This window comes from Etheostoma spectabile, chromosome 2, assembly GCF_008692095.1.
Source record: "Etheostoma spectabile isolate EspeVRDwgs_2016 chromosome 2, UIUC_Espe_1.0, whole genome shotgun sequence".
Lineage (NCBI taxonomy): Eukaryota > Metazoa > Chordata > Actinopteri > Perciformes > Percidae > Etheostoma > Etheostoma spectabile.
In genome coordinates this window covers 31,287,655-31,308,804 of record NC_045734.1, presented here as the reverse complement: position 1 = coordinate 31,308,804, position 21,150 = coordinate 31,287,655, and the positions used below count along the sequence as shown (strand labels likewise).

At 48.6% G+C, this 21,150-nt stretch overlaps 1 protein-coding gene across 1 annotated transcript in view; it reads left to right on the top strand.

The window, feature by feature from the left end:
• LOC116702454 (titin) overlaps positions 1-21,150 on the top strand; it is a 155,013-nt gene that overhangs the window by 48,510 nt on the left and 85,353 nt on the right. Inside the window, exon 58 of the mRNA XM_032536656.1 lies at positions 20,623-20,928. Within this exon, the coding sequence (XP_032392547.1) occupies positions 20,623-20,928 (306 nt within the window). The remainder of the gene's footprint in view (positions 1-20,622; positions 20,929-21,150) is intronic.

Here is a 21,150-nt window from a genome sequence, read left to right as displayed (position 1 = left end):
CTGATTGGATCTGATGGGGCTGATGTTGCGGATGGTTGCTAAGGTTAATACTGGATCTGATGGGTGCTGATTAGATGCTGAGGGTGCTGATGTGCTTGATGGTGCTGAATGATGCTGATGATGCCTGATGGATCTGAATGGTGCTGATGATGCTGAAATGGGTGCTGATGATATGCTGACGGGTGCTGATGGATGCTGAATGGGTTCTGATGGATGCTGATGGTACTAATGTATTCTGATGGGTGCTGATGGATGCTGAAGTGCTGATTGATGCTGCTTGTGCTGATTGATGCGGGAAGGGTGCTTATGGATGCTGATGGGTGCTGATGGAATGCTGATTGGCATGCTAATGGATGCTCTATGGGTGCTGATTGATTGCCTGAGGCTGTGATGATGCTGGATGTGCTGATGGTGCTGATGGGTCGTGATGCGAATGTGGCTAATGATGCTTGATGTTGCTAATGGATGCTGATGGTGTTGTTGGGGTGACTGATAGATAATAAATATGAACGTGTCACTAAACATCTTGTCCAGATCGCCCCGGCCCTCCGGCCTGTCCCCAAGGTGGTGGACTCCACACGGACCTCCGTCAGCCCCTCAGCTGGACCAAGCCGCGTCAGACGGGTCGGGTCTGCGAGGAATCTCGGCTACCTGGGAGGGTACGGCGGACGAAACGCCGAGAGCACATGGACCAAGTGCAACAATCCAAGAAGCTGCAGGCACCGTATCGCGCTGATGGACAGTGGCGTAGAAGTGAGAGTGAGTACCATCCGCGTCTCGCACGTCAAACAGATCGCTTCAGCGAGCCAGCGAGGGTCCCGGGATAACCACATGCCAAAGAATCCTGAGTGAGTACCATGGACTTTAATTGAAAACAACCTTTATGCATTAAGTTTACCTTGACTGTTTTCAGTGTTTTAATCAAAAAAATGGAAGTCGAAATATAGCGCTGAAAGTCAACTTTAGTTTGTACAGTTTTTTTTGGAAATTATGCTCAATAAACTACTTATAGGACACTTATACCTAAGTTTGAGTTAGAGCGAAAGCAGGAAATAACATGGAATTATGAGACTAAAATAAAGGAATGGATGTTGATCGATAATCACAGACTGGAAATATGTCAACTTGTTCTCCAAATACATGTCAACACACTTCCATTTGTTTACAATGCTATAAAATAGAATAAGACCCAAAATTAATAGAAAGTAGAGATTTGGTACTTGGCAAAGCGTTGGGGTGGACTCATCATGTGTATTTTGGGGAATTTTAAGAAACAATGATATGAGACAGGTCCTTTGAACACCCGAGACCGTTCTATAGATAAGTGTCCTTAGATCTGGTTTGGGTTTGTTGTTAACTAATTAATTAATTAATTAAGATATGGTGTCTGCCCTGCAGTCCGCCTGAAGCCGAGCTGGCCCGACTCAGAAAGGGTTTTGGTCCTCCGATCCGGGCGTCACCCATGAGGCCTCTACGTCCCCTGAGGGACCCCGGCACCGAAGGGTGACGTGGGTCAAGGTTGGCCGCCAGCTGAAGAGGACAGAGAGTGCTGATCAAGACGTCGGACTGGTACACCCTGCGGATGAACGAGGAATCAAACAGATAGACCCCGCAATACGCCCTGCGCTGGAGAACCCAGCACGGGGGTCCAGACCCTACCACCATCGTGGTCCAAACGTGCTCGTTTTTAGATCCAGATCTGCCACAAGGGTGTCCTTTGCACACTCTCCAGCGCCTGATCTGACACACACGAAATATGTTTTTGAACATATGGCTGAGAACAATGTCTAGATCTTTTCACAAATCTGTGATTCAGTTTCCAAAGTCCTGAGCCGAAAATGACTCTTCCCCCCCCCCCCCCCCCCCACAAGCTACCCCGGCCGCCCAGAACCGTGACTGTGAAGAGAACCTCCTGAGCCCGCCAACATCACCTGTGGACGCCCCGCAGCTCGACGCGGCACAAGCCCTGTCAAAAGCACATCGTGGAAGAAGCGCCCTGGCGGAGGGAAGATGGCCGGCGGCTGGAGGCCAACTGTCACAAGATCTCGTACGGTCCCCCCAACCTGGAGGCGGGGCAGGCCTAATGCTTCCAGTGCTGGCTGAGAACGCCTACGGCATCGAGACCGGCGCGAGTACGGCGCGCACAGCGTCCGGCTAGGTGCGCACTCCTCTAGCCGTAGCTCCGCTCAGGTACGCATGTTCTCTGCATACGTCTCTGAAGCCAGACGTCTCATCTATGTCCTTAGCACTCTCTAGCCCCGTCTCTATCTAGTGCTCTGCCACGTCTGCTAGCCAGCCACGTCTCTATCACGCTATCTATGTCTCTAGCCATAGGGTCTACTAGTCGCAGCAGCTACGTCTCAGCCCGTCTAGCAGCTCTAGCATTGCTCGCCACGCGTCTCTATCTATGTCTCTGCACGTCTTAGCCAGTCTCTCCCTGCCAGACGTCTCAGTACTTCCTATGCTCTCTAGCCGTTCTAGCATTCTACCGACGTCTCTACTACGTCTCATGTCTGCTACGTCTAGCAGCTATCAGTCTCGTCCAGCCACGTCTCTAGACGTCTCTAGCTAGCTACTCCTACGTCTATAGTACGTCTCGAGACGTCTCTTACGTCTCTAGCCCACAGCTAAGGCGCTACTAGTACGTCTCTAGCTACGTACTCATGCTATGTCTACTAGCCCACTCTCTAGCTACGTCTCTAGCACGTCTCTGGCTGCAGTCATCAAATTACTTGACGTTCTGTAAATAACTCTACCGGAATATAAATAGGTTGCAAGTGCTTTCCATCCAACGGCTTTACACGCCAACTAAGAAACCCGTTACGTAATGACATCTACACTGTCACGTGCGGCTTTCGGGTCAGACTGGGTATATAGGTTGGTTTTAGACAATTATAAGGTGTTTCCATTATGTTCACTGATCAACATATAATAATCCTAATACCTTATTATGGATGTAATGATTAATAATAACATGTGATCGCACATACAACTGAATGCTACACTAACCTACATTGAAGAATGCGGGTCTAATTCATTCTGCACCCCTCCTCCAGAGCAACCCGGAGCCGTGGACAACTTTAAAGCCCTGGACGCCACCAAGGGATACCTCATTGTCCCTGGGCTGAATCGAAAGCCGCTGAGCGACGGGGAGCTACACATCAGCGCTACTCCGTGGAGCAGAAGACGAAAGCGTTGAGGCACGTGGAAGCAGATCATGGTAAGGAAAGACACAACACCACATCCCTGGACGCGTGAAGAGGAGGGCACGGAGGTAGTCGGGTTCAGGGTCAGGCGACTCAAAACCAGTCCGGGAGAGGGGGGCCCCCACCGACTCGCCGTTCATCGCCAAAGAACACCTTCGGTAAGAGATATCTGTCTCCAGGCGGTTACACCCCCCCCAACCCCTCAACGTACTAGTACCTAAAGTAACTAGTAACTAAGTAACTAGTAACTAAAGAAATGCCAGATGAATGGCTTTAGGGACCCACCCATGGTACAACTGTTACGGAAGGAGGGCGCCCACACCCCCAACCCCTAAAGTACCACTATTACCATATTGTGTTAAACTAGTAAAAAGCAGCTGGTCAAATGAAATGTAGTGGGAGTAACTAAGTAACTAACTAACTAAACAACTAGTTTACTGGAAGACATGGTGTTATTTAAAAGATGTTAAATCACATCTTACTTTAGTGTATAGATTACTTCTTCATGTTCTTAATAAATACAGTTACATTTAATCTTATATATATATATTATATATAATATATAGTAGTATGGATTATCAAATGAAGCTGAACTGTTTCAGACTATGTTGGTTTTGATCCTTTTGGTTTCAGTGGCGCCGGACTGCAACCTGAGCGCGCCCTGCATGACGGTGCTGTCACGGTGATTGAAGAGCGGCAGCACCACCCCTATCAAACATCCCCATCAACGGCGTGACCTGCCCACCGCCCACCTGGAAAGAGGGCGCACGGGGATCGGTCGACACGGCCGGATTGAGTGGAGGACGTTACCCGGCGTCAACCACCCTTCTGATCCGCGACTGCAAGAGGACAGGACCGGCCACCACCCTACACCATCAACGTGAGTAAAACGGCGGCGCCAAGGAACTGCAAGTTCAAGCGGTGGTGGTGGCAAGCCGGGCGTCTGCACCGGCCCATAAGGTTCCTGACGAGGAATCACCGCCTGACGGCATCAACGCTGGACCCGTGGTGGGCCCCGCCCAAAAGACGACGGCGGGCGCCGACTGTGCCAACTACATCGTGGAGAAGATAGGAGACACGGACAGCAAGTGGGAACGGTGGCGTCCGCCATCCAGAAGACCACGCATGGGTGATCGGTTGCACGATGGAGTGAGTACATCTCAGGGTGTTCGCTGAAAACGAAGTACGGGCATCGGGGAGGGGTGACCTAGTCGGTACCCGTCTCGCCAGCACGTCTCGTGAGTCGTAGTACACTAACTACGACTGACCAGAATACTGGTTTGGTTTCGGCGGGCACCTCGCGAATATCAGTTATCTACTTAGCGACCTTTGTGCCGTTAGATCGAGACTTTTCAGACACCCTTAATGACTTTTCAGACCCCTTAAGACTTTTCAGTCCCACCTTAGCGACTTCTCAGAACCCTTTAGCACTGTTCAGACTGACCCCCGCTAATCGACTTTTCAGAACCCTTTAGCAACTTTTCAGACCGCACTTAGCGACTTTTCGAACCCCTCGACTTTTAGACCGCCCCCCTTAGGGCGACTTTTCAGACTGACCCCTAGTGAATTTTCAGACCACATAGCAAACTTTCGAACCCCCTAGCGACGTTCAAGACGCACATAGCGACTTTTCAGCTCCCCATTAGCACTTTTCAGACCACTTAGCCAATTTTCAGATGCCTCTTAGCGACTTTTCAGACTGACCCCTTAAGCAACTTTGCATACCACTTCGCGACTTTTCAGAACCCCTTGCAACTTTTCAGACCGACCCCCCTTAGCGACTTTTCAGACTGACCCCTAGTGAATTTTCGGCCACATTAGCAACTTTTCAGGCTCCCCTAGCGACTTTTCAGACCCCCCTTAGCAACTTTCAGACCCCTTTCGCCCGTTTCGCCCCCTTAGCGACTTTTTTTTAACCAAAAGCAACTAGCGACAAGTCGGTGACGTTCCAGAAAGACAGTATCGCCCGTATGGTCCATCTCTCATCTCTCTCATCTGAAGGGCAGCCCCTCCCTCTCCGCTCATAGACGCCCGCAGTTAGAATGGGGGGGTGTAGTTTAGGAAAGACAGCGTGACGCGCCGGGAGAAAGAACCAACCGGCGGAGCTGGTCTGCCCTTCTTTAAGAATTCCTTATTGTCTTTTTCCCCTCTCCTTTTCTTTGTAATATATGTAGTATAGAATATGTAAGAATATGTCCGATGTCCTTCTACCTCCTCGTCCTGACCCGCTCTCTTCTTCTCTGCTTCGTCCAGATGTTCCCGAGCGCCTGCTTCCCCACAACTCGTGAGCCGGCCCACGAGTCGGCCGTGTTGAGTTGGCCTATCCGAAGTACACTTGGTGCTCCTCATCACCCGTAACCTACTGAGATGGACATCACTCGTCCTCGTCATGGTTTGTCCTTGTCTATGGTTTTAGTTTTGTTTCCATGGGTCACTTGTCTTCCTGTCTTTGTTTGTTTTCCCGCCTTTCCTGTTAGTTCTCTTCTGCCCCGCCCTGTTCTGTCTCTGTCTCTATCTTAGTCTCGTTCCTGTTTTCATTTCAGTCCCTTCTGTCTCTGTGCTTGTTATCCTTGTTACCTGGTGCATTTCAGGTCCCGTTCTGTCTCTGTCTCTCGTTAGTTCCTTGTTTTACCTGTGCATTCGGTCCCCTGTTTCTGTCTTTGGTCTCTCGTTGGTCCTCATTACCTGGTGCATTTAGTCCCTGTTCTGTCTCTGTATCTCGTTGTCTCATTACCTGTGGCTTTATTGTCCCCTGTTCTGTCCTCTCGTTAGTCCTCATACCTGGGGCATTAGTCCCTGTTTTCTGTCGCTCAGTAGTCCTCATTACCTGTGATGTTATTCGCCTGTTCGTCTCCTGTCTCTTGTCTCTGATTATTACGTTGTGTTTTTGGTGTCTTCTGTAATTTGGGTTCCCTGTTCCTGTTGTGTATTTCGTGCCGTGTTGGATTTTTCAATTTAAGGATTTGGGTCCAAGCGTCTCCTTAACCGATGTTTTTTGCCACAGGGTACCACTGGAGTTTAAGAGACCAAACAGTCCCTGCTTGTGGAAGCGGAAGCCCGTAAGACCCTCTTAGAGTGAGGATGCCGGGTCAACAGGCCGATCAGGACTGATATAGTTCAGGGTATGGCCAATGACTCACGGCCGGTACGGCCACAAGGTCCCGGGCGCCGGGTCGCCCTTGACCCATGGGTGGGTTCGGTCTCCACTTTTAACCCTGCAAAAACCCTTCTGTTGTCCCTCTACCAATGTTTTTGTTGCTTTTAAAATAACGGTTTTTGGGGTGGTTTTAACTGTTTTTTTTTTTTTTACCCCCAGTGTCGTTGTCCCTTTGTCCATGTCCTTTTGTTATGATTTGCCACTTTTTTTTGACATTTTCGCAATTTTTTTAACGTTTTGACGCTTACTTCCCGTGTTGTTTTCATAGTTTTGTTGTTACTTTTTCCAATGTTATTTTACACTTTTTCCCAATTTCTTTGTCGGCCTTGTTGTTATCTCCTCTCCTCTCTCATCTCTCTCCTCTCTCTCTCTCTCTCTTCTCTCTAGTCTCTCTATCTATATACTTAAATAGGAAAATGCTATTTTTGAAAGCCTGTCTCCAGTTATTTGCTTGCGTCCTGTTTGATCCCCCCCGTAAGCCTGAGGTGATCAACGTCACCAGCCCCGGTCACTCTGATCTGGAACCCCCTCCCCATTGACTGGGGCCCAAAGCTGACTGGCTAACAGTTTTGAGAAGCTGTCGGTCGACGGCAAGCGTGGATGAAGGCCACCACGTCACATCCAGGGCTGTGCCTTCACCGTCACGGACCTGACGGGTATCTCAGTACCATTCAGGATCGGGCCCAGAACTCTGCCGTGGCCATCAGCAGCGTCCCGTCCGAGCAGACTGATCTGCTGACCTGCAAGGATGAAGTACCGTAACTGAGTAGGGAAGCTGCATTGAGTCATTCTAATGTTGGGCTTGCATGATTTCATAAAAGCCTGATTGCCTGAATTTGAACGTCCTATAGACAATAATAAGGGAACTGTCTTCTGTGCAGAGCCACCAACCGCACTATTCACCCAACATGAGGACGGTGTCTCAGTCCACAGGCGGTGACCCATTGTGATCTCAGCCTCCAAGTCGTTGGCAACCCTCCACCCACTGCCGGCTGGTCCCACGGAGGCCGAGAGTTAAGAGCTCTGACACCGTCCCCATCACCAGCACCACCATCTACCCTCACTCTGGCCATCAGTAACGCACCCGGAAGAAACACAGGAGACTACTTCATCAAACCGCCGCAACCCCTTCGGCATTAAAGAAGAGCGTGTAAAGTGAGGTCCGCATGTGCCGGGAACCTCCGTGCCCCATCGAAGCCAGCGTGATCACAGCTGAATGTACTCTGACCTGTCTTCCTCCCCCGAGGAGGACGAGGCTTCTCCATCGTCCTACATCGTAGAGAAGAGAGGACCAGCCGCCTGCAGTGACCAAGCTGGCGGAGGACTTCATTGACTGCAGATATGTCGCCGCCCAACTGATCAAGTCAACGAGTACATCTCAGGGTTGTGCCTTTGAAACCAGTGTGGCCCACCGGAGACTCCAGCCATTCCGTCCAGTCAAAATGGTGGACAGTGGATCGTAAGTTTACATTTTCTATATATGATTGTAATTGATTATAAAAAACAATGTATTTTAGTACAAAAATACAATTAAAAGGAAATTTTTCCCAGATAATCAACCATAAGCGCCATAGACCCACCTCCCTCCTGGTATTTGGTATGTTTCCCCCTGTCCGGCCTGACTTTTTCTGATACCTATTCTGAGCAACATAGATTGATTAGATTAGATTAGATTAGATTTACTTTATTGTCAATACACAGGCACAAGCAAGAACTCTGTTTCGGGTCTAACGAAGTGCGTAGCAGGATAGTGCAGGATATATACTGAATACTATAGAAATGAATCTATTCTAAACGATTTTCTGCACATGCCAGATTGGCATAATGCTAGAAGAACATTGAGAAACATTGGTGTTTTTTCCACAAAAAATCACCCCCATTCAGCCCTCTAATAAGGATTAACGTTATACCCTCTCAAGCCTAACTGAAGTAATTACACAGTGGCCCCACAGCGCTGGAAAATTTTTTCTCAAACACATTATATGTCACACTATGCTAAGGGTACACCCGTTAAGCTGTTTGAATGATTTATCAGGCTCTGAGAGTTACATTTTTTCACCTGAAATCAACGTCCTTATCCCTTATTTTCTGTGTTCTAAACATGTATTCCTGACTCATTCCGACATTGTTTCTGGATTGACACTTCTATTTGTTTCCATAGTGGATTTTTTAACATGAATTATACCCTTATGAACAAAAAACCCCCACTTCCATTTTTAATGGGTCCCTAAACATACTTTTATCTTATTGTTTGAGATTGAGATAAAGACATACTTGTAATAGATTAAAGTACAATTTTATTCAGAAAGGGTTTTTAAACCCCAAATACGTCCGCGTGACACGAGATGGTCCCGACGTGAGACAACACAAGGTTAATGAGGACTTACTACATTACTAAATCTGACCAAATGTTCCTGCAATACTTTTTTGTTTCCCCAGGGCCACCGGGTCCCCCCCCTCAACCCCAGAGTTTGACAACATCACATGACTGCCTGTCACCATTTCATGAAGAGACCAGTACAGGACGGAGGAGTGACTTAGTAGATACTGTTGAGAGAGGAAAGAAGGAGAGGAATGAGAAATGGTTGAGAGCCTGTCGGGAACGGTCCCTGACCCTGCGCCTTTAGGTGCATGGCCTAAAATGAGGAACGAGTATGGAGTTAGAGTCACTGCTGAGACAAAGGCTGGATTTGGTACCCACGTAGCCCTCAACCTGTGATCACCAAGGACATTGCTGTATAGTTAAAATTATATTTAATGATAAAGTACCTTTTAAACACTAAGTGCAAATGCAGAATTCCCTGAAATACACATCAAGCTCATTTTTTGACCCCCTGTGTTTCTTGGTTATTAGATCCACCTGTCCTCCATCCAACGTCAAAATTACAGAACTACAACAACCACAGCTTCTATGGTCTGGGGCCGACCCCACTATATGGTGGTCTGGAAGTAGATGGAATTTGTTGAGTACAAAAAGGGAAGGGCTTGACGACTGGGAGCTGGAGACCCAGTGATCCATTGAAAAGCTACTGAATACTTTATGGTAAACTTTCAAAGGTGGCAAGTACCACTTCATATATTCACGGCTGTTATTCTGAGGGAGTTTGCGAGCCCTCAGAGGTTGCTGAAAGTGACGAACTGTGACGCAGAGAACGCTACCAGACTTTGAGCTGGATGCCTGAACTCGGAGAACCCTGGTGTCAGGTGCCGTGCTCAATCCGTTTGGTTTGTGCCATTGGGACGTCCCTGTTCCAGTGTACCGGACTAAAGATGATACCAACTTGAAAACACTGCACAATTGACACCACAGAGTCCTACACTCTGCTGGTTATTCCCTACTGCACCAGATATGATGCCGAAAGTACAACCTGTGTCTGATAATGTTGCTGCTGGAAAAAAGACGGATTTTGTTAATGTCAGGGTTTGGACCCCACCAGGACCCCCATCAATGTCCAGCCTAGGGAGATCACTAAGAACACATCACCCTCCAGTGGAAAATCCCCATATCCGTGGCGGTTCAAAGATTACAGATATGTATTGAAAAGAGGGAGGCCACCAAGAGGCCGTACACAGTTCTTTCCTCACACATGGCAGAAGTGTTCCACAAGTTTCCAGACCTTGAGAGGGAGCTTACTACTACTTCGTATCTCTGCTGAGAATGACCTGGGTGTGGTGAGCCTTCTGTCTCCTTAGCCCACAGGGTGTCCCCATGCCCCCATTGCAACCGAGAACTTTGATGTTACAGATGTGACGCTGATAGCGCCATCTGCATGGGCAAAGCCTCTGCATGATTGTGGCAGCTTTGATCACCTGGAAATGTCATTTGAGGCCCTAAGAAGGACACTGGAGTCAGTGGTCCTATGGGCCCATCAAGGCTCTGGACACACTGTCACCGATCCTGATTGAGGGTGCAGAATATAACCTTCCGCATAATGGCTGTCAACGCATCAGCAGGGGAGGCGACCCTCGGAGAGCGGCCAGCTCTATCAAGAGCATACTTTCCGTCCTTCCTTTGAACCTGCGTGGAGTGTACCAAAGACGGTCATTTGCCAAGGCAGGGGACCGTCAAAGGTGGAGATTCCAGCTTGGCAAACCCAGACCTTACGTTTCCTGGAAGACGGTAGACATAAGGATCAAGGAGACACAACGAATCAACATTGAAACCACACCAACATCTACTATCCTCAACATTGGTGAGAGCAAGAGACTGCTGAAGCCAGTATTCAAGACTGAAGAACATGCTGGGTACAGTGACTGATACATCACCGTCCTGGTCCCGACTTCCAGGTCCTCCCCTGGCCCATCAAGCTGGAAGAGTCTACATGGATATGTTCTTATGTCCTGGTAACACCCGACAGTGGATGGCGTGTGTCCTATCCACAACTATATCTTGAGGATGCTTGAGACTACTGGTACTTCCTGGAGATTTGCAGCACAGTGAGCCGCACCACATCAAGGCAGCCCCGACTCAACACTGGAACCATATCAATTCCGTGTCCAAGGCCCCCAGAACACTATGCATCGGACCATGCCTTATCTCTGAACCAGGTTGGCTGCCTGCCATTTGATTTGCCAGGCCAGCCAGGCATTCCTGTGGTAACTCTTTCAACAATTATTCACTGACCCTGAGCCTGAGATCCTCCTCTGACGGAGGCAGTGTCAAAACCTCCTTGCTATCATTTGGACAGAAAAGAGAACAACAAGCTTCTGTGCAGAGAGTCAGCAAGTGCTCTTGTTGTCGAGAATATCTCAAATCAACAGGCCTTTGTTGATGGAATCGCATATTAACACCGTGTTATTGCTGAAAACATGGCGGGTCTCAGCACCCAGCAAACCCTCTGATCCCATGTAGGCTTTGGTGACCCTGTCGACCCCCCAGGTAGGCCGTGGCACTGAATGTCACCAGACCGAGGTACATTGTATTGGTGACCAAACCAAGGGCGAGCGTATTTCCATCACGGTTACCGTAGAGATTAGAGATGCCCAATGGACGCTTGGCTCAAAGCCAACTTCACAACATCCTAGCAACCATCTACAACAGTCAGTGGTCGATCGAAGACGCAACTTATAATTCCGAGTGTTGCTAGACTCCGCCGATGGCTGTTAGTGCTCCATCCCCGACATCAGAGGCATCACATGCCGAGATGACATTGAAGAACCCAGCTTGATTGACATCCTACAGCAGCAATGTTGTTTGTCATGGCAGGAGCGTGTTCAATCGGAGGCCAGTGTGACTGGCCGCCACGTACCATCTTTGGTATGGACCAAGGAGGACGGAGCTTGTTGATACAGCCAAAATATATATAAAGACAACTGATTCCACACAACGCTTATCAACAAAGATTCCCTGAAGATGGACGGAGGTGTTTTCCATTCTGACCGCCATCAATCCTGTGGATTTGCCACTTTCCCTATAATGTCAAGGTGCCCGACAGACCTGGACCACAACTCCTACTCCCTCCCGTTACTGACTCACTGCGTGAGAAATGTGTTTCTCACTGGCTGCATGCAACCCAACAGCTGATTTTGGTTGCCAAGATTGAGTACGTTAGCATCAGAGCAGAGAAACGTAGGTGGCCGGGACGAATTGGCTACAGATCTTCATCAAACAGCCCTCCATGTTACCTAAGCTTCTACAGTGCAATGAATACCTCTTTAGAGTAATGGCTGAAACAATAGGCGTGGGTGATCCCTGGATTCGGAAGCGATCATCGTGCCAACCCTATGTGTCAGTGACCACCAACACAGCCTGAAGCAACAGCATTCCAACGACTGCCATGTGTCTGCTGGGAGCGCCCTGAACACGATGGATTGCAGCGACATAAACCAATACATATTGAGAGAAGGTGATAAACTGGCCTTCGCTTGGGTAAAATGGAACAAGAGGACTTAACTGACCTGCTTTTCAAGCCGCTGGCCTCACACACCAATATCATAGTATGAATGCAGAAGAGTTTTTCGGGGGGGGGGGGGGATGAAAAATAATGCTGGTCTAAGCCAGCCTAGTCCGTCCAGTCCATTCTACAACTCCGTAGACAACCATCGTCCAGCCGTGGACCCCATGGAACCCCAGAGTGCTGGACACACCCGTCTTCCATCACCCTGCCTGGAACAGCTGTCTACGATGGTGGTTTGAAATCACTGGTTTACATTGTGAGACCTGCCTGCCTGAGGAGGATGAGTGGACAATACACACTCCCAGAAGGGATGGACAGCCACTTCCTTCACTAAACCACTGAAGGAAACCAAGATTAACAAAATCAACATCTGTGCAGACTAATTGTGAGAGTGGGAGAGCCGCTGCTGTTCCTGTAACCCCCAAGGCTGAAGCCAGACTGCTTCCTCCATAATTGAACTGGAGCGAGGGCTGCGTAGGTGGTCATCCTCGAGTCCGTAGCACACTCAGACTCTTTGTTCCTATTAAGGCAGACCGGTACCTGAAGTTTAAATGGTCAAGAGAACATGGCTAATCCCTAGACCGATCTCTCATTGAAATTTCACCCATCATTCACCACGTCTTCAGGTAGACACTGTTGACAGTTTTGATGCAGTAAATAGCATAGTGACTGTGAGAATGCCTCAGGAAGCAAACACCTTGTCAAGGCAGGGTGCTAGATAGCCCCCTGGCACCTCAGAATCTGATTATCAAGGAGGTCAGCCATAGATTCATTTTCACTCGTTTGGGACGCTCCTCTCATTGATTTGGCTCCATATCCGCAACTACATTGTGGAGAAGCGTGATTCACACAGACAGGCTCCACAACTGCTCGTGCCAGCTTGCCAGAAGAGTCCAGTTTGGAAAATTGGCGACCTGGAGGAGGAAAAATGTACTCATTTAGATCCTGGCTTGAAAATGAATTGCTTGGCCTCCCAGTAAGGACTGTTGAACCAATTAAAGTGTCGAGAAGCCTCTAACCACCAGCAAAGTTACCCTTCATGACGTTACCAGCTCCAACGTCAACTAAAACGCGGGTAAACCTGACCATGAGGGTGGGAGCAGAATCACAGCTATAATGTTGAGATCAGGGTAAAAGGCAGTGATAAGTGGATCCAGGTCATGGTTGTAAAGACCAATGATGCTGTTGTAACTGGCCTTACACAGGGAGAGGAGTCATTTCCTTCCGTATATCAGCCACCAATGAAAATGTAGTTAGTGACCCACGTCTTCTTAGTGTCCCTTGGGGGCTAAGGACCTGGTCATCTCTCCAAACCTTTAAACTGCTTTTTAGCACATACAGTGTGCTATGATGTGATGATCTGAAGATAGATGTACCAATATTCCGCCGTCCCAAGGCTACGCAACTTGGCTCAAGATGCATTGCTCTTACAAGGGACAACAAGAGTTAGCCTATGCCACCGACAACAACCTTCTCCTGTTTATTAAGGACGCTGCAGAGATTATGTGCACATCAACTATCAAACTGATCACACAGTTGGAGAGGCATCTACAGACATCAGCGTGTGTTTCTAGATAAGCCCCGTTCCTCCAACCGCCCAATCAAGATGGATGAAGTCACTGCTGACAGGGGTCCTGTCCTGAATCCACCCGAGTATGACGGTGGTTGCACCATTACACATTACATTGTTGAGAAGAGAGACACATCTACCACTAACTGGCAGATTGTGTCAGCTACCTGGCCATAAACCACCATCAAGGGCACCCGTCTGAGGACTGGAACTGGTATCTTCAATGATTGCTGCAGAGAATATATATGAATTCTTCAGTCCTGCTCTCTGAACCATTGTTGCTCAGTATCCATTTGAGTCCCCCCCACCACCACGTTCTGTTGGTCCAGTCCGCCACCAAGTATACATGGTGGTGGTATGGCGAACCCGGTCAGTGACGGTGGAAGCAAATTATGGGCTACCACTTGGCGCTCACAGAGAGAAACATTTATACTGTGGGTAAAACGAACAAACAAATCCCAGACCAGATTTAAGGTGTTGGCCTGAAGGAGGGTCTTGGGTATGAGTTTCAAGTTTAGCTGAAACACGTTGGCCTGATCAAAGCCAGCAAACTGACTGAAATGCAGTTGGCCAGAGATCCGTGTGACCGTACCAGGGAACCAGAGGCTGTCATAGTACAAGAAACAAGTGCCACTCAGTGACCAAACCAAGTATGCTGCCTTCATTAAGATCACAGTCTATGTGATTGATAGAAAGCGTGAGCTGGCCGCTGGATGAAGCCAAGTTTTGCCAACGTCATTGAGCCGTATTTTGTTGTCAAGGACGTACTGAGATCAAATTTATGAGTCCTTGGTTATCCGTCCAGGGAGATTCAGTCAGGTGTCTTCAGAGCCAGCTTCTGGTCTACTGACCCTCACTGCCAGGACGATGTGGATCCACCCAAGATTGAATAGAAGCTTAGTACTCCCGGCTGTGTGGTAAATGCTGGAGAGACATTCAAGCTCGAGTCTGTGTCCTCTGAATCCTGTGCCCACATACACTGGATAAAGGAGGCAAAGAAATTCTGAAGCCGCTCGCCTGAGCTAAGAACCAGACTTTACAGCTTGTGTCGTTTGTTAAAGAACTTCCGTGTTGATGGAGGTCGGACCTTTGCTGGTAGAATGTTTGAGGAGAGAAAGCTTGGTCACCATTAATGGTCAAGGTCCCTGGACAGACCATGTCCCCCGAGTCCTAGTCTCTATCTATGTATCCCCAGTGAGAATCTCCCAATTCTTGTGCAATCTCCCTTGCAAGATGAGGCATCGATGGTCCCATTACATTGTTGCGAGAGGGAACCACCGCCTGTTTTGGACTGTAGTTAACAAAGGTTCGACCCTGATCTGAAGATCACAAACTACTTTCCTGGCAATGAGTATATCTTCAGATGATTCCAGTCAACAAATATGGAGTTGGTGAGCCTCTAGATCCGAGCCTATTATGGCAGAAACAATTTGTCACGCGGACGGCTCCAACTGAGGTGGAAATCTCCACAATCACCAAAGAGTCCATGTCGTGACCTGGGAGAGACCAACTAATGATGGGTGCATTCCCATCAGGGAGATTGTTTAAAACGTGACAAAGATTGTGTGAGATGGACAAGTGCAACAAGCGCACAGTGAGTGAGCTGCTTGTTCAGAGTGACCAAGGGGCTCCTATAAAACCACAGCTATGAATTTCAGATTCTCTGCTGAAAATGCTTCCGTTGTTGGCAAACACGAGTGCAACCAACAGTGTTACAAAATCATGGACCTATCTTCAAGCAGCGCCCCCAAACACCCAAGTAGTGGACACGTCTAGGTCCACTGTTTCCTCCCTGAAGTGGGGGCAAACCCACTATTCTGGTTGGCTGTTGTATCCAGGCTTACATTGTTGAGGCCTGATGATGTACTCTATGAGTGTTTATATGTCTCCCGCCAGGAATCAAGACACCAAGTTTTTACAGTGACAAAGCTTCTGGAGAAGCATGAATACCAATTCAGTGTTCGCCATCAACAAAGTTGTGTTGTTATCTTGTTCTGATATTGCAGGGAAGAGGCTTCTGGGAGAGCTTAGGCTTCCTGATCTTGACCTGTGCGGAAATGAGAAAAGATGATCAACATTAGAGCCGCAGCCCCGCAGGCTGTTTTGTTTCCTGTGAGAGTCGTCCCATTCCTGAGGTGAAAAATGGGGCAGGCTGAGGGTGGATTAAGAAGACTGCCCAGATTGATATACAGGCAGTCTATGCTTCCTTTGTCTGGAAAACTGTGGACAGATTTGACCAGGACAGTAACCCTGACTGCAGAAAATGCCAGCGAGTAAAGTCCTGTCCTTCATCAGTGTCAGAGTCCTGGACTCACTATCCACCAGCTAACTCATTGTGAAGGAGAGTACCAAGAACTCTTCCACGCTCACATGGGATCCTCAACTTCTTGAGGCGTCTCAAGGCTAAAGCATTATTCGTTGAGAAGCGTGGGAGCACTCGAAAGGTTTTATTCGCCCACACGCCTACCTGCACAAGAATGTCATGGAAAGTTGAGCCCTCTACCAGAGGGTGGATCTTTCTTCTTCAGAGTCCTGTCTGAGAAGAATGGCCGTGGGTCTCCCCCTGCCAAAACCTTAGAAACCAATAAAGATATCTAAAGCCTCATCCACCTGGTAAAGTTTTGTGTTGGACGTCACGTACTTCGACCACTGTAACTCTCAGCTGGGCGAAGCCTGAGCATACGGCGCAGTAGGATAGTTACTACTAATCGAACTGGCACCTAAGACATGAAGCTTGGTCTCTGTCCAGTGGGGAGGCACTGGAGACTGTGGACTAACCTACTCAAGGAGAAGGATTACCAGTTCGAGTTTTTGTGCTGTAAATGACAAGGGTAAAGTGACCCCAACATGCTCACACCTGTTGTAACTAAGTACCTTTGTTATTGAGCGCTGTTCGACCCAAAAGTGAAGCACATAACTACCATGTCCAGTTAGGATATGACTACAGATCTAAGTCCCATTGCTGGTCCCAAGCCACATCACTTGACCAGGACGTAGCCGCCTAAGCAACACAGGTCCAATTTCACAGACTCACCACGTATTACATCTCCCCCATAAATGATCTCACAAAGCGGATGGGGAATGTACAGGCCTCAATATTGCCAATACCCTGGTTCCAAAGATGCAACTATGGGTTTTACCCGGACAAACCATGCCCACCAACAGGCCCTGTCAAATTGGGATTCAGTGCTGAAGTAGACTCTTAACTTGGGAGCCCTCCACATATACATGTGGCTGCCCTATCTCCAAACTATGGGTTTGAGAAGAGGACCCCACCACAACCAACTGGGTGGTCATATCTGCCACTGTGGCCAGACAACGCGAAAAGTGGCCAATCTGAAGACAGGCAGTGATACCATTTCAGAATCTTGCGAGAACAGATCTGGAAAGAGTTTATGCAATTGATTCAGAGCCTGTTGTGGCACAGTATCCTTTCCAGAGCCTGGCCCACCGGAACCCACCATTTTGTCCTCTGTACTCTAAAGAATATTGTGGTTTAGTGGCACAAGCCCCCTCGGATGAGGCAGGCCATCTTGGGCTACCCCTCTGGAGAGAAATGAAAGACCAGTAAATCCCTCTGGACCAAAGATCAACAACAGCTCCATTCCAAGACTGCAGAGGTTCAAATCTACTCCTCTTTTGAAGGCATTGAATATGAGTACCGAGTCTATTGCTGAAAATATGGGGGAGTTTGCGGGGAAAATGTAGCAAGTTTCTTTCTGAGGGGGGTAATGTACCCGTTACCCATGTTACCGCCTGTCCTGTCCTGAGGCTTAATTGGACCTAGGCCTCATGAAGCTGATTTGGACCCCTCCGTAGTATGGATGGTGGAAGCTTATTACTGGCTATGTAGGGAGAACGTGACTCTTCCTGAATGAAAGTGGATGAAGCCAGCGTTGGCAAATGTCATTGAACAGAACTATTTCACATTACAGGCCTAGTGGAAGACAGTAATATGATTTCAGATTAATTGTCAGGCAGGGAGCTGTGCTGTCAGCAAGCCCTCTGAGGCACAGGAGCCAGCACAGCCAAGCGATAAATTGTGAACCACCCAGTTGAGACAGGATCCTATGTACAACCGACCATTGTTATCAATGCCGGAGAGACTTTCATCTGGAGGGCCAGTGTGGAAGGAAGCCCATCCCCACAGCTCAGTGGTTCAATGGGAAATGTTGAAGTTGAAAACTCAGCCAGAGCTGAGCGAAAAACAGCTGATTTCCAAGGCTTTGCTCCTTGTGAATGATGCCATCCAGAGTGTACGGTGGGACAGTAACACTGGTGCTTAACTACGGTGGTGCTGCACGTAGACTGTTCCATTCAGTGGGAAAGTCCTGGACAGACCAGTCCCTCATAGGGACCCTTACGTCAGCAATGCACTGGGAGGAGAAGTGCTCACTGTCATGTCTGCCCCCCAGGCACTATGGAGGAGCTAGCATTTCTCAACTATGTCATTCAGAAGAGAGAAACCAGCCGCCTGTCATTGACAGTTGTGTCAAGTGACTGGGGAGCTTACCCTGTTCACGGTTACCAGCTGTTTAAGGGCAATGAGTACACTTCAGAATCATGGGCTGTCAACAAATAGGCGTGGCGAGCCTCTTGAATCCCTCTCCATTTTCATGAGAATCCTTATGTTCCCCCTAGCTCTCCTCAGTATCGTGAGATCACTAACATTACCCAGGGACTCCCTGACTTCTGCTGGAACCGCCCTGAAGCCAATGGTCGTGAGATTGTGGTTACATTGTTGAGAAGCGAGACAAGAGCTGAGTTAGGTGACCAAGTGCAACAAACGTAGTAGTGACAGACTTGCGTTTCAGAGTAACAGTCGCCTGAGACCAGAATATGAATTCAGGCTATCTGCTGAAATGCAGCTGAGTGGGTCCAGCCAAGCCCACCTACACCGCCTCAAGCCGGTGATCCCTCCCCTTTGAACCGGGATGTCCCACCAATGCCCTTGTGGTCTACACTACTAAAGACACCGTCAGTGTGCCTGGCAACCGGGGCCTATCTTGATGGTGGTTGTGAGATTCAAGGATACTCTGTGTACATTACGAAGGCTGATGAAAAGGAGTGGAAGCTGTGCACCCGCCACCCTCCGGAGTAAGGCTACCACGTTTACAAAAAAAAAAGGGGCCACCGAATTTGATATGAGCACCAGGAATACAAAGTTCGCATATGTTCCTATAATAGCGGTGTGTTGGGCGAGCTACCGAGGTTGATGGATTCGTGAAACCCCTCGATAAGATTGAACTCCAGAGTGATTCTGGAGTCAGAGCTCAAGAAAGGGATATTGTCCGTTGCCGGATGCTAATTAAGAACTCCTTCCATTCAAGTGCCGTCCTACTCCTGAGATCATGGCCAAGGAGGACGGAGCACTGCCCAGTAAGTTCAGATGGACACTGTGAAGATTCCCACACTCTCGGTTGACATCTGTGACAAATATGATGCTGGAAAATACATCTCAACTTGGAAAATAGCGCTGGCAGCAAATCAGCTTTGTCTCGGTTTAGCGTTCTGACACTCCAGGGGCCCCTCTGAATCTAACCGTAAAAGACCTTAAGAGAGAAAGTGTCACTCTGACCTGGGAGCTCCTCTTATTGATGGTGGTGCAAGGATCAAAAATTAACCTTGTTGAAAAGCGAGACTCTACCAGGATGTTTACTCTACGTGGACAACAAGTGCACAAAGACCACGACCGTATCATTCACACCTGGCCTCACTGATGGAATCATCTACTATTTCAGAGTCTTGGCTGAGAATGATTTGGCGTGGGACAGTGAGTTGCGACCGAAGACCCAGTTAGACCTCTGAACCTCTCCTGTCAGTGGGTAGGTCCCTTTGACTTAATGTGCCAACCTCTGCTTCTTCTCCTGGGAGGAAGCCATAACCATGATGAGGCAGCGAATCATGCTATTACCTTGAGATGCAGCCTGTGGGTTCGGAAGATGGGGGGTGAGCTTGCTACAACCAAACTGTGATCGCTCTGGTCCCAGGCCTAATTGCAGTCCATGAGTACCTGTTTATAGGTCCAGCTTTCATGAGAAGGGCAATCGTGACCCCAGGCCTCTGCTGCACCAGTCACGGCTAAAGATTTAACTATTCGCACAATTCAAGATGACCTTCAACCAACAGTTTACAGGCAGGTGCGGACTGAAGAATGGATAAGATGCCAGTCTTGGACGTCCTGTTTCCCACTTTGAATGGAAGAAGAATGGACATGGCTCTAAGGAACAACCAGGCTGCATGTGTTAATCACAGCCTCTTCTACTCAGCTGTGTCATCAAGGATGCAAAAGGGAAGACTCTGGTAAATACACAAACATCCCCAGCAGTATTGGAACAGCTACAGAGGATATCACAACTGTCATTATTCTGAGAAAGCCTGGTCCACCCACAGCCCCTGTGAAATTGATGAAGTATTCTAATCAGGTCACGCTCTCCTGGGCGCCACCCACTACACTGGGGGGTGTCAGATCACAACTAACATTGTGGAGAAAGAGAACACCACCACAACAGCATGGCAATTGGGTCTGCCCCTATTGCCAGGACAACCATCAAGTCAGCACCTTGAATACTGGAACTGAGTATCATTCAGAGTGTCCCTGCTGAGAACAGATATGGAAATGCGTTCTGCCATTTGTCTCTCTCCCACTGCTATTGCTCAGTATCCATTTGGATGCTGATGGGTGCTGATGGATGCTGATGGGTGCTAATGGATGCTGATGGGTGCTAATGGATGCTGATGGGTGTTGTTGGGTGCTGATGATAATAATAACGTGTCCCTCATCTTGTCCAGATCCCCCCGGCCCTCCGGCCTTCCCCAAGGTGGTGGACTCCACCCGGACCTCCGTCAGCCTCAGCTGGACCAAGCCGGCGTACGACGGCGGCTGCGAGATCTTCGGCTACCTGGTGGAGTGTAAGCGGGCGGACGCCGAGCACTGGACCAAGTGCAACATCCCCAAGAAGCTGCAGGCCACCCGGTTCCTGGTGACGGGCCTGATGGACGACGTGGAGTACCAGTTCCGCGTCCTCGCCGTCAACAAGATCGGCTTCAGCGAGCCCAGCGAGGTCCCCGGGAACCACATGCCCAAAGACATCCTGAGTGCGTACCATTGGACTTTTATTTTGAAAAACAACCTTTATGCATTAAGTTTAACATTGACTTGTTTTCAGTGTTTTTAATCAAAAAAATGGGCAGTCGAAATAAGCGCTGAAAATGTCAACTTTAGTTGTACAGTTTTTTTTGGAATTTATGCTCAATAAACCTAATTTATAGGAACTTATACCTAATGTTTGAGTTAGAAAAGCAGAAATTAGGAATTAT